Genomic DNA, 12,613 nt, shown 5'->3' with positions numbered 1-12,613 from the left:
GGAGAGAGGGCGAGCGAGTGTGGGAGAGAGAGGGCGAGTGTGTGTGGGGGAGAGAGGGCGAGTGTGTGTGCGGGAGACAGGGTGAACGTGTGTGTGTGAGAGAGAGACTGTGAGCGTGTGTCTGCGTGTGTGAGCATGAGTGTGTGTCAGTGCGATGTGAGTGAATGTGTCTATGTGTGTGAGAAAGTGCACGTGTGTGGGCATGTGCATGTGTGTGTGTGTGTATTAGCTTTTGTTCAACTCCAGCCTCACAGAGGACTGCTGCTTTTTTGCAGTCCTGTTACAATGACAGTCGGAGTCGAAATGCATCCCTCTGCTGGTCCAATAGTAATTTTACACAGAGTCTCACTGCAGAATAACAACAAATATTTACAAACCTTTTTTAAAAATCAGTATGATTTACGAAAAATAGAGAACATAAACTGGAAAATACTTAACCATTATATGAAAAAGATTTGCAGGTTAGCTAATGGGGTTATAACTTTCTGAAAACATGGAGCATCAACACGAAACTTTTATCAGTTTTCAGAGACTGACGCTTAGGGTTTTTTTTCCCAGTGATTCACTAAAACACGAGTACTTTTCAGAACTAACTGATGAAATGATTGTCCTTGATGAGTGAGAGAGTGACAGAATGAGAGAGTGTGTTAGTGTGTATGTATGAGTGAGTGAGGGAGCGACAACGTGTATATGTTTGTGCTTGAGAGACTATAAGACCATAAGAAATAGGAGTGGAAGGAAGGCCATTCGGCCCATCAAGTCCACTCCGCCATTCAATCATGGCTGACGGACATTTCAATGCCACTTACCCGCACTCTCCCCGTATTCCTTAATTCCTCGCGAGATTAAGAATTTATCAATCTCTGCTTGAGAGAGTTCCAACAGCTGTTCCAAATCTAGCCTCTTAAATCTAGTGCATGTTCGCATGTGAATATCATGTAAACTTTTGCTACAAATTCTGTGCCTTACAATTGTGTCCTCCACAACCACCTGATGAAGGAGCGATGCTCCGAAAGCTAGTGTGCTTCCAATTAAACCTGTTGGACTATAACCTGGTGTTGTGTGATTTTTAACTACGTAAATTGGATGTGATGTAACTTGCCATTAAGAATTATACAAAAACCTGATAAAGACTCCCTTCTGTAGAAGATTTGAGGGTCAACCTTACGTTTGTTTTGACTAAGTGTTATTTGCATAGAGGTTTTGGGAGCATTTTTCACCGTGAGGGATAGTGAGATCTCTCGCTGTGTTCTACCAAACCTGCCTCAATAATTACCTATCCCACCCCTTTGATTCTAGCCTCACCCTACAATTCCGTTCTTGCAAAGATTGCCAATCAATGGATATTTGTTGAAAAACTAGAACTCTTGAGTCACTTCAGCATAAGGCCATAAGATACAGGAGCAGAATTAGGCTATTCAGCCCATCGAGTATTCCCCACCATTCAATCACGCCTGTTATGTTTTTTGATGCCATTTGCCTGCCTTCTCCTCATAACCCTTGATCCCTTTACACATCAAGAATCTATCTATCTATCTATCTCGGTCTTAAAGACACTCAATGACTTGGCCTCCACAGCCCTCTAACAGTGACTTCCACAGATTCAGCAGACTCTGGCCAAAGACATTCCTCCTGGTTTCAGTCCTTAAAGGTCACCCCATAGTTAACAAGCTGCTGTGTGTCTAGAAGGTCACTGCATGGTCCTGTGTATTCAGTCAGAAGATGTGACCAAAAGGAAACTGATTCTCAGATGGGGAGCTGAAGGGCTCCTGGCGGAGGAAATGAATGAGCAAGCACTCAGACAGCAAGTGAACAACCCTGAGGTACAGCCTGATCCAATCAGTGAGCTAAGTGCCAATCCCTGTGCACAAACCGTCCCTCAATGCTCGTTGCTGGTGTGCCCACCTGTGTTTTCTCTGTGTCCTGCAAGAGGATCGCACAGGATCCTGAGAGGTTGACAAATGTCAGATGCCAACCTCCATAGAGAAGAGTGCATGCAGATGGTGCCCATAGATCATGAGGGTGGTGGGGACAGATACTCTCACAATATTTAAGAAGCATCTGGATGAGCACAAGGCATAGTAGGCTGTGGAGCGAGAGAAGGGAGAAAGATCTGTTTCTATGCTGAAAGACTCCATGACTCTTTGTTGTTTGGTGATGAGCAACAAACTGAACTGTTGACCTGAACTACTCCAAAGAAGGGTCACTGGACTCAAATGATTAACTCTGATTCTCTTTGATGCTCCCAGACTTACTGAGCTTCTCCAGCAACTTCTGTTTTTATTTCTCTCTCAGATTACCGTACCTGCAGAAAACTGGCACTCTCGAGTCTGGACAGAATGAGGTGAGGATTCCTTGTCGAGGTTCCCCTCTGTGCTGAACACTTGTACATCTGCAATGATGCTGTCTTCAATTGTGGTCTGAGCTCTATCACGTGGTAGGACTATATCATCATATTCAACGTCTCCGGAGGTTTTGGGATGACACGTACACACCTCTGAGCTTGTGACCGTTTCGCCTGAAATGTCTGGGTTAATGGCCAGAAGTTGAATTCCATCATGGACCACACATATATCACTGTGCTCTGCATCACCAGCAATAGGAGATAATTCATTCTGTTCTGGTGAACATTTTGCACCGTTGTTCCGTTCTTTCTGGCTGTGAATTGCAGCATCAGACACCCAGTAATCCACTTCACCCCTTTCCTTAACATCGTCTCCAACTATCAGAAATGTTTCAGTAGAACAAGGCACTGCCATTTCACCAAACGTCAGCTGGGGGCAACTGCTAAAATACAAACTGCAACTTGTAATAATATTTGACTGTTACTTTTCAAAGATTATATTTAAATACCTACGAAAGAAAAAGCTGGATTTCAAGAGACCACTTTAAAACAATTACAAACTGTGAGATAACTGTATACCATCCTCGCCCATCTCTCTTCATCTCTCTCCATCAATACATCCTCAGGGTCCTTCTCCCTAATGTGATTATCTTTTTCACATTAAAAACTTTTTGTTTTCCCAGGATGTGGGTGTCACTGAGAAAGTTAGCCTTTGCTTTCCACCAGTAATTGCCCTTGGACTGAGAGGCTTGCTCAGTCATTTCAGAGCGCATGGAAGGAGTCTACATGTAGACTAGACTGGTTAAGGACAATAGATTTCCTTCCCTAAAGAACATTAGTAAACCAAATATTTTATTTTAACAGCAATTGATACTAATTATCCTGGTCACTATTACTGAGACTAGCTTTCAATTTGCTGGTCAATAAACTGAGTTTAAATTCTATTAACTACCGTGGTAGGATTTGAACCGATGTCACCAAAGCATTAGCTTGGGGCGGCATGGTGGCACAGTGGTTAGCACTGCTGCCTCACAGCGCCAGAGACCCTGTGTGGAGTTTGCACGTTCTCCCCCCGTGTCTGCGTGGGTTTCCTCCCGGTGCTCCGGTTTCCTCCCACAGTCCAAAGATGTGCAGGTCAGGTGAATTGGCCATGCTAAATTGCCCGTAGTGTTAGGTAAGGGGTAAATGTAGGAGTAGGGGTATGGGTGGGTTTCGCTTCGGCGGGTCGGTGTGGACTTGTTGGGCCGAAGGACCTGTTTCCACACTGTAAGTAATCTAATCTAATCTAATTACAAATTCAGTGAGGAACAGAAGTAGGCCTTTCAGCCCGTTGAGCCAAGAGTATGGTGCTGGAAAAGCACAGCCAGTCAGGCAGCATCCGATGAGCAGGAAAATCAACGTTTCAGGCATAAGCCCTTCATCAGATCCTTGGATGCTGCCTGAACAGAAGTGCTTTTCCAGCGCCACACTCTTGGCTCTAATCTCCAGTCCTCACTTTTAACATACAGCCCATTGAGCCTGCTCCACCTCTCAATAAGATCAGGGCTGATCTGATAATCCTCAACTCTATTTAGCCGCCTTTCCTCATAACCTTGATTCCCTTACTGATTAAAAATCTGTCCACCTGAACCTTGAATATAATTTAACAGTTGAAACTTTATTGCTGGAACAGCACAGCAGGTCAGGCAGCATCCAGGGAACAGGAGATTCGACGTTTCGGGCACAGGCCCTTCTTCAGGAATGAGCAGAGAGTGTTCAGCAGGAGAAGATAAAAGGTAGGGAGGAGGGACTTGGAGGATATAATTTAACAACCCAGCCTCTACTGCCCTCTGCTGGAAAGAATTCCGCAAGTTCACTTTTCTCTGAAAATACAAATTCCATCTCATCTCTGTCAACTCCTTATTCTGAGATTATACCCTCTGGAACTAGACTCTCCCTCAAGGAGAAACTATTTTCCTGCATTTATCCCGTCAAGTGCAATAAGTATCTTATCTGTTTCAATAGGGTCGCCTCTCATTCTCCTAAACATCAATGAGTACAGCCTCACTCCACCATCTGTCTGTAGCATCTCTCTCTGTAGTAGCAATGACCATATTCTTATCACATTTTGACAGGAGGCAGACAAGATTAGGGTACACTGATGGGATCAGATGAGAAGGATGGGAGAAGGCAATTTTGAAGGATTGGACCAAATGGTGGAGAGTTACATAAGGTAGTTTGTAATTATATTCTCATGGATTCTCCATTGGATTTATTAAGGGCTTTCTTGTACACATAATCCCTAATTTTATTCCCCAATAAACATACCTCACTCCCATTAATTCCCCAGTCTCTAAATCCCACTTCACCTGAGGACTGTTATTGATCTTAACAAAGAGTCACTTTAAATTGGAACTCTTGAATCTTTTTGTACCTTACCAAACCCTTAACAACCCAGCCTCTACTGCCCTCTGCTGGAAAGAATTCCACAAGTTCACTTTTCTCTGAAAATACAAATTCCATCTCATCTCTGTCAACTCCTTATTCTGAGATTGGACTTCCAATTGAAATCATCCTCATATGGAATTAGTATTCAATGCAACATTATCCATCTTACACCACTGCCCAAAGTTATAACTCCTCCCTCCACGAAGGAACGTACCCGTAGAAACCTATTCTGACAACGGGATAAATGCAGGAAGGACGTTCCCAATGACTGGGGAGGCCAGGGCCAGGGGTCACAGTTTAAAGTACATCTGTACTTTTACCATTGATAATAGGCTGCTTCAACATAAATTCATAAATCGGTTTTAAATGTCGACTTGAGGTGTGTTGAATAATGTCTCAAAGCCAACGTTAAAGCTTTCAAAGGGAGTCACTGCTATTTAGCTTAAAATAATAAATTTAGTAATAATAAATAATAAATCCAAATATTGATTTCTTTTACAGTGACAACAATTGGATCCTAATCGATCCTCATAGGAAAAAAGCTCTCTGTTTGGCTACTTTTAAGGTAAATACTACCACCAGGAGGAGCACTGCATGTGTATGAGCAGAATTTTATTCAAGGTAAAAATAAATCATTGGTAGAAATTTAGTAAGGAGGAGGCCATTCTGTCGAGGAAGACTGTACCACCATTCAACCTGATTGTGGCTGATCTGTGACCCAACTCCATACAGTACCCCCCCACCCAATCTCTATTAGTTTTGATGTGGAGGTGCTGGTGTTGGATTGGAGTAGACAAAGTTAAAAATCACAACACCAGGTTATAGTCCCACAGGTTTATGTGGAAACACTAGCTTTCGGAGAGCTGCTCCTTCATCATATACATGCAGTGCCACCTGATGAAGGAGCAGTGCTCTGAAAGCTAGTGCTTCCATATAAACCTGTTGGATTATAACCTGGCATTGTGTTGTTTTTAACTCTATTAGCTTTGGTGAACAGAAACACAATGTGTGTTTTGAATGCACAGTGCCATTAAAGATGCCCACTGGGAGCCAACTGTGAATGACAACCTGAGTTACTTTGGTCTCCGCGTCAAGAATCTCAGTTGACAGTGTGCCCCTACACACATGCTGGTGATGTGACAATCAGAAATGAGATGAGACTCCAAGTTAATGCTTATTGGTTCAGTACAGTCCACTCTCCCTACTCCCTCCAAGGCATCTGACTGGGAATACTAAACTGTGCAGTAATTAGCACAGTTAAGCTTAAAAATGAATTATTGAGTCATACGACACAGAAACAGTCCAACCAGTTCACGCCGACCACAATCCCAAACTAAACTAGTCCCACCCGCCTGCACTTGAGCCATAATCCCTGCAAACACTTCCTGTCCGTGTACTTATCCAAAAGTCTTTTAAACATTGTAACTGTACCCGTGTCCACCACTTCCTCTGGCAGTTCACTGCACACACAAACCACTCTCCGTGTAAAATAAAATTGCCCCCACATCTTTTTTTTAAACCTTTCTCCTCTCACCTTAAAAGTATTGAGAGTTTATTTATATCAAGGTGTTATTACTCTATACAGGCACAGAGACATTACCGGCTGCAAACGAACCAAGTTTCATTTAAATCAGAAGAACTAGGAGCAGGAAAAGGCAGTTCAGCCTCTTGAGTGTGTTCTGTTATCTAATACAATCATGGGTGATCTCATCTCGGCTTCAACTCCATTTTCCTGCCTGTTCCCCATAACCCTTCCACCCATTCCTAATACAAATCTTTCTCTTCCTCACATTTATTCAGTGTCCACCACACTCTGGGAGAATGAATTCCACAGATACATCATCATTTGAAAGGAGTAATTCGACTTCTCTTGTTCTAAATCTGCCATACCTTGGTTTAAAACTATGACCTCTCATTCTAGATCGACCCACAATCACTTTTCTACCAACCTGGGAGTGGCAGGATGCGGCAGTGAGTTATTACTCAAACACGATTCCAAAATATAACTTTCTGAAACAGTCTAGAGTTACTTTTGAATGATATAACGCTAACCGCAAAAAAGGATTTTCCTCAGAGGTAGTGAATCTGTGAAGTTCCTTACTACAGAGGACTATCAAGGCTACGTCATTAAATACACTTAAGGTTGAGATATAGAGGGAATGAAGGGTTAGAGGGAAAAGGTAGGAAAGTGGAATTGAGTATTATCAGATTAGGCACAATCTCATTGAACAGTGGAGCAGATTCAATGTGCAGAATGGCCTATTCCTACACATATGTCTTATGATCAGTTACGATTGGGTATAATGGTGGCTCAGTGGTTTGCGCTGCTGCCTCACAGTGCCAGGGACCCAGGTTCAATTGCACCCTCTGATGACCGGGAGGAGTGCGCACATTCTCCCTGTGTCTGTGTGGGTTTCCTTCCCCAGTCAAAAGATGTGCAGGTGAGGTGGATTGATCATGGGAAATGCAGTTACAGAAATGGGGGTAAGTCAGCATGGACTCAATGGGCCAAATAGCCTGCTTCCACACTGTAGTAACTCAATGACTATATTCACCGGAGTTTAGTAAAATAAGGGATTTACACAGAAACCTAAACAATCCTAACAACTAAATACAGGAAGGATATTCCCAATGACTGGTGACTCCAGGGGTCACAGTTTAGGGATGGGGGTGGGCCATTTGGACTGAGCTGGGGAGAAATGTCCTCAGCTGAAAATGTGTTGCTGGAAAAGCGCAGCAGGTCAGGCAGCGTCCAAGGAATAGGAGAATCGACGTTTCAGGCATGAGCCCTTCTTCAGGAATGAGGAAAGTGTGTCCAGCAGGCTAAGATAAAAGGTAGGGAGGAGGGACTTGGGGGAGGGGCATCCTTTGTGGTTGGAGGGTTCCCAGGCAGAAGATGAGGCGCTCTTCCTCCAACCGTCGTGTTGCCATGGTCTGGCGATGGAGGAGTCCAAGGACCTGCATGTCCTTGGTGGAGTGGGAGGGGGAGTTAAAGTGTTGGGCTACGGGGTGGTTGGGTTGGTTGGTCCGGGTGTCCCAGAGGTGTTCCGCAAGTAGGCGGCCTGTCTCCCCTTTTCCAGCAACACATTTTCAGCTCTGATCTCCAGCATCTGCAGTCCTCACTTTCTCCTCGAGAAATGTCCTCACCCTGGGAGTGCTCAGCCTTTGCCATAGAAAGCAAGTGAAGCTTAAACACTGAATGTTTTCAAGAAGGAATTAGATCTTCAGCCTAAGAACTCATAGGGACTGGGGATAGAGCAGGAACTGGGGTGAATGGTTAGCCATGATTGCATAAAATGAAGGAGCAGGCTCAAAGGGCTGAATAATGAAGGGTTTTTGCCCGAAATGTCGATTTTCCTGCTCCTGGGATCCTGCCTGACCTGCTGTGCTTTTCCAGCACCACTTTAATCTTGACTCAAAGGGCTGAATGATCTACTCTCAATATTTCTCTGATTTAATAGTCTTATGCATATCAAGTGATACCCATTCGGTGCAAACGAATAACTTCAAAGTTTTAAACAACAAATAGAAAGTGAAAGTAAGAGGCAAACCTCCCGTCCCGAACAGGATTCCACCCTGGCAGGTCGGTACATGAGAAACAATTACTAATTATAATAAATTTGGGCCAATGCACTTTAACAGGCGATTAGTCCCACGGCCGGATAACATTGCAATAAGTTTTACACAGAACGTTTAACTTTACAAATGTTTTTCACAGATATCCAACTCCGAGTACAAATAAAAATGGTGCAAAGAAAGTAGCTAAATGCCGATTCAAGTTCGGTTTGTGGAGGAAACAATTACAGCGCAACAGCTTTTGAAAGAAAAGAATTTTAAAGCAAACTTGTGGCGCCGCACTGTCCACTGAGACTGCACGCTTTAGCTCGGAGTGCAGGCAAACACTCCTTCCCTCTCAGCACAATCCCTGCAACTCGGGAATGGGAATGGGAATCAGGCTACAAGGAGCTGACGTTACCACAGAACACACCTGACCTCAAAGGACATGTGCAGTCAGTTTGTTGAAAGAAAAGCATTCCCATATTTGCACAGTGCCCTGTTTATTTTCCATGAGTTCTAACCCCACTTCCGAGCATCAGAAATTGAATGCATTCTTTTCAAAAAAATCCAAACTGCGACGTCGCCTTTTCCCCTCAAGTGTTACCTGACAGTGGCACTGCTCCCCCATGAAGGGAAGGATGACTCGGGGTAGTGAGGGGAGAGGTTGAGAACAAGAATCTTTCACAATCCATGCTGTTGGTATTATCCCTACAGTGTGGAAACAGGCCATTTGGCCAAACAAGTCCATACCAACCCTCTGAAAAGTGTCCCACCTAGACCCATTTCCCTACCGTATTACTCTACATTTCCCCTGACTAACGCTCCTAACCTACACATCCCTGAACACTATGGGCAACTTACCACAGCCAGTTCACCTCACCTGCACTGTGGGAAGAAACCAGAGCACCCAGAGAAAACCCATGCAGATACAGGAGAGAATGTGCAAACTCCACACGGTCACCCAAGGCTGGAATCAAACCCAGGTCCCTGGCACTGTGAGGCAGCAGTGCTAACCACTCAGCCACCATGTCACCCATGCTACATGGGCAAAGTGTCTGTCAAGCCAAAGGCTGAGGGGTGACTTCATGGAGGTGTATAAAATCATGGGCATGGAGAGGGTAAATCGACGAGGTCATTTCACTGGGCGGGGGGTCCAGGACTAGAGGGCATATGTTTGGGGTGAGAGGGGAAAGATATAAAAGGGACCTAAGTGTCAAACGTTTGACGCGGAGGGTGGTACATGTATGGAATGAGCTGCCAGAGGAAGTGGTGGAGGCTGGTACAATTACAACATTTAAAATGCATCTGGATGGGTACAAGAATAGGAAGGCTTTAGAAGGATATGGGCCAAGTGCTGGCAAATGAGAGGAGAAAGTGAGGTCTGCAGATGCTGGAGATCAAAGTTGAAACTTTATTGCTGGAACAGCACAGCAGGTTATACAACATTTAAAATGCATCTGGATGGGTACAAGAATAGGAAGGGTTTAGAAGGATATGGGCCAAGTGCTGGCAAATGAGACTAAATTAATTTAGGCTATCTAGTCATCGTGGACAAGTTGGACTGAAGGGTCTGTCTCTGTGCTGTACATCTCTGTGATTATATGACTCTAACTGACCCCACCTGCCCTGTGCTCCTCCATGCTGTTTCTGCATTCCCTTATATAGACAGGAGAAGGGACTGAGATCCTTAATTCAATAAGGCAAATAAATTGGAAAAGTTGGGACGGGACTGTTTATTTTGAGAAGATTGAGGGAAAGGTAATTGAATGGTTCCCATCCACATGATTTACTGAGATAAAACCTTGTGGGATCACAACACAGATTCTAGATCATCCCTCTCCAGATTATTTCACTTGCTATTCTCTTGGTCAATGAATAAATCAAGAGAATGTAAGATAAGTATTCTATCATGGGTGATTCTAAATACAAACCAAAGAACTGCAAATGCTGGAAATCAGAAATAAAATCAGAAATTGCTGGGAAAGCTCAGTAGGTCTGGCAGCACCTGTAGAGAGAAATCAGAACTGAGGAAGGGTCAATGGGCCTGAAACATTAATTCTGATTTCTCTTCACAGATGCTGCCAGACCTGCTAGGATTTTCCAGCAATTTCTGTGATGGGTGATTCCAATCTCTACGTACATTAAGAAAATCGTAGGTAGTCACGAGGAAGAATTTGTGCAGTTTTTTGGGACAGTTTCCGAGGATGTTATATTGTGGATCCAATAGAGCAAGAGGAAGGGTCAATATATTTCTTTAAATATATGTGAAGAGAGAACATAGACCATGAGGAGAATGAGGCTGGGATTATAATAATGGGGAAGCCAGGAATGGCAGGGTAGTTGAATAAACACTGCATGAATCTTCATGGTAGAACACACTAATAATATTCCAAAGATACTAAACAATCGAGGAACATAAATGGGAGAGAAAATCATTGCAATAAGTATTACAGTTAAAAAAAGTATTAGGGAAACTGGTGGGGCTAAAGACTGCTAAGGTCCCCCAGACTGGGTGGGATGCATCTGAGGAGATTAAAGGCAGTAGCTATAGAGATAGTAGATGCACTGGGAGTAATCTTCAAAGAATCATTAGATTCTGGAAAAGTCTTGGAGGATTACAAATTTGCCAATGTAACACCCTTAACCAAAAAGGTGATAACAAGCAGGGAAACTACAGGAAAGTTACCTTAACAGGAGAAATCTATTATAAAGGATGTCATAGCTGAGCATTTAATGAAACATAATGTAATGCAGCAGTTAGCCTGACTGAAAGGAAAATCATGGCTGACAAATATTTTAGAATTGTTTCAGGAAGTCACGTGCAGGGAGATAAACTTGTAAGGTAAGGTAGTAAGGTAAATTTGAAAGGTACTGCACATAACATGAGCCCATGGTGTTGAGGGTAATATATTAGTATGGTTACAGGATTAGCTAACTAATTGAAGACAGAGAGTTGGGATAAATGAGGTATTTTCAGAGTGGCAGCCAGTAAAGTGTGGAGTGCCACAGGAGCCACAATTATTTACAATACAGGCAGTCTCTGGGTTGTGATCAGGTTCCATTCTGGAGTCTGCAAGTCAGAACACAATGCAGGACAACGTAAAGCTGGGGTTAGTGTTAGACCACAGCTTTTCATGTTATACATGAACAATCTGAATTGAATTGAATTGAATTTATTGTCACGTGTACCGGGGCACAGTGAAAAGCTTTGTCTTGCGAGCAATTCAGGCAGATCACAGAGTTAAGTCGCATAGATAGTAAATAATAGGTAAACAGTGGCAAAAACAAAAACACAGGTACAGGTGAATGTTAAGAGTTTGAGAGTCACAGGTACAGGTGAATGTTAAGAGTTTGAGAGTCCATTAAGAATTCTAACAACAGTAGGGTACAAAACTGTTTCGAAACCAGCTGGTGCATGTTAATTAGATTACTTACTTACAGTGTGGAAACAGGCCCTTCGGCCCAACAAGTCCACATCGACCCGCCAAAGCACAACCGCTATATTTACCCCTTCACCTAACACTACGGGCAATTTAGCATGGCCAATTTACCTGACTTGCACATCTTTGGACTGTAGGAGGAAACCGGAGCACCCAGAGGAAATCCATGCAGACACGGGGAGAATGTGCAAACTCCACACAGTCACCTGAGGCGGGAATTGAACCTGGGTCTCTGGGCTGTGAGGCAGCAGTGCTAACCACCGTGCCGCCCACTGTGTGTTCAGGCTTCGGTACCTTCTAGATAATGGAACTGAGGGCATTGTTGCTAAGTTTGCCGATGACATAAAGCTAGGTGGAGGGACAGGTAATGTTGAGGAAGAGGGGAGGCTGCTGAAGGACTTGGAGATGCTAGGCATGTGGGCAAAGAAATGGCAGATGGAATACAAAATGGCAGAGTGTGGGGTTATACATATTGATAGGAAGAATAGAGGCACAGGCTATTTTCTAAACGAGAAAAGGCTTCAAAAATCTGAAGCACTTGGGAGTCCTACTTCTGGATTCTCTTCAGGTTAACACACAGGTTCAGTTGGCACTTGGGAAGCAAATGCAAAGTTGACATTTATTTCAAAGTGACTCAGAACCAAGAGCAGAGGTATGCTGTTGAGGCTGTATAAGGCTCCAGTCAGACAGCATCTGAAATACTGTGAACAGTTTTGGATCCCATATCTCAGGAAGGATGCACTGACATAGGAGGGGATGCAGCAGAGGTTTATAAGAATGATTCCAGAAACAAAAGGCTTGTCATATGAGGAGCGGTTGAGGGCTCTGGGTCTGTACTTGGAGC

At 43.7% G+C, this 12,613-nt stretch overlaps 1 protein-coding gene across 2 annotated transcripts in view; it reads right to left on the bottom strand.

Moving 5' to 3' along the window:
* rnf214 (ring finger protein 214) overlaps positions 1–8,617 on the bottom strand; it is a 70,988-nt gene extending 62,371 nt beyond the window's left edge. The window contains exons 1-2 of one of the 2 annotated variants that reach the window (XM_043676576.1): positions 8,323–8,617; positions 2,306–2,787 (exon numbers count right to left, since the gene is read on the bottom strand). In XM_043676576.1, coding sequence (XP_043532511.1) covers positions 2,306–2,759 — 454 coding nt within the window. In that variant the 5' untranslated portion in view covers positions 2,760–2,787; positions 8,323–8,617. Of the gene's footprint in view, positions 1–2,305; positions 2,962–8,322 lie in introns of those variants that run through there. The other variant, XM_043676574.1, reaches the window with a different exon arrangement.
* Between the last annotated feature and the right edge of the window lie 3,996 nt (positions 8,618–12,613).

The sequence above is a fragment of the Chiloscyllium plagiosum genome, chromosome 35 (assembly GCF_004010195.1).
Source record: "Chiloscyllium plagiosum isolate BGI_BamShark_2017 chromosome 35, ASM401019v2, whole genome shotgun sequence".
NCBI classification, from domain to species: domain Eukaryota; kingdom Metazoa; phylum Chordata; class Chondrichthyes; order Orectolobiformes; family Hemiscylliidae; genus Chiloscyllium; species Chiloscyllium plagiosum.
The sequence above is the reverse complement of the archived record's forward strand: the minus strand, read 5'-3'. Positions and strand labels throughout refer to the sequence as shown.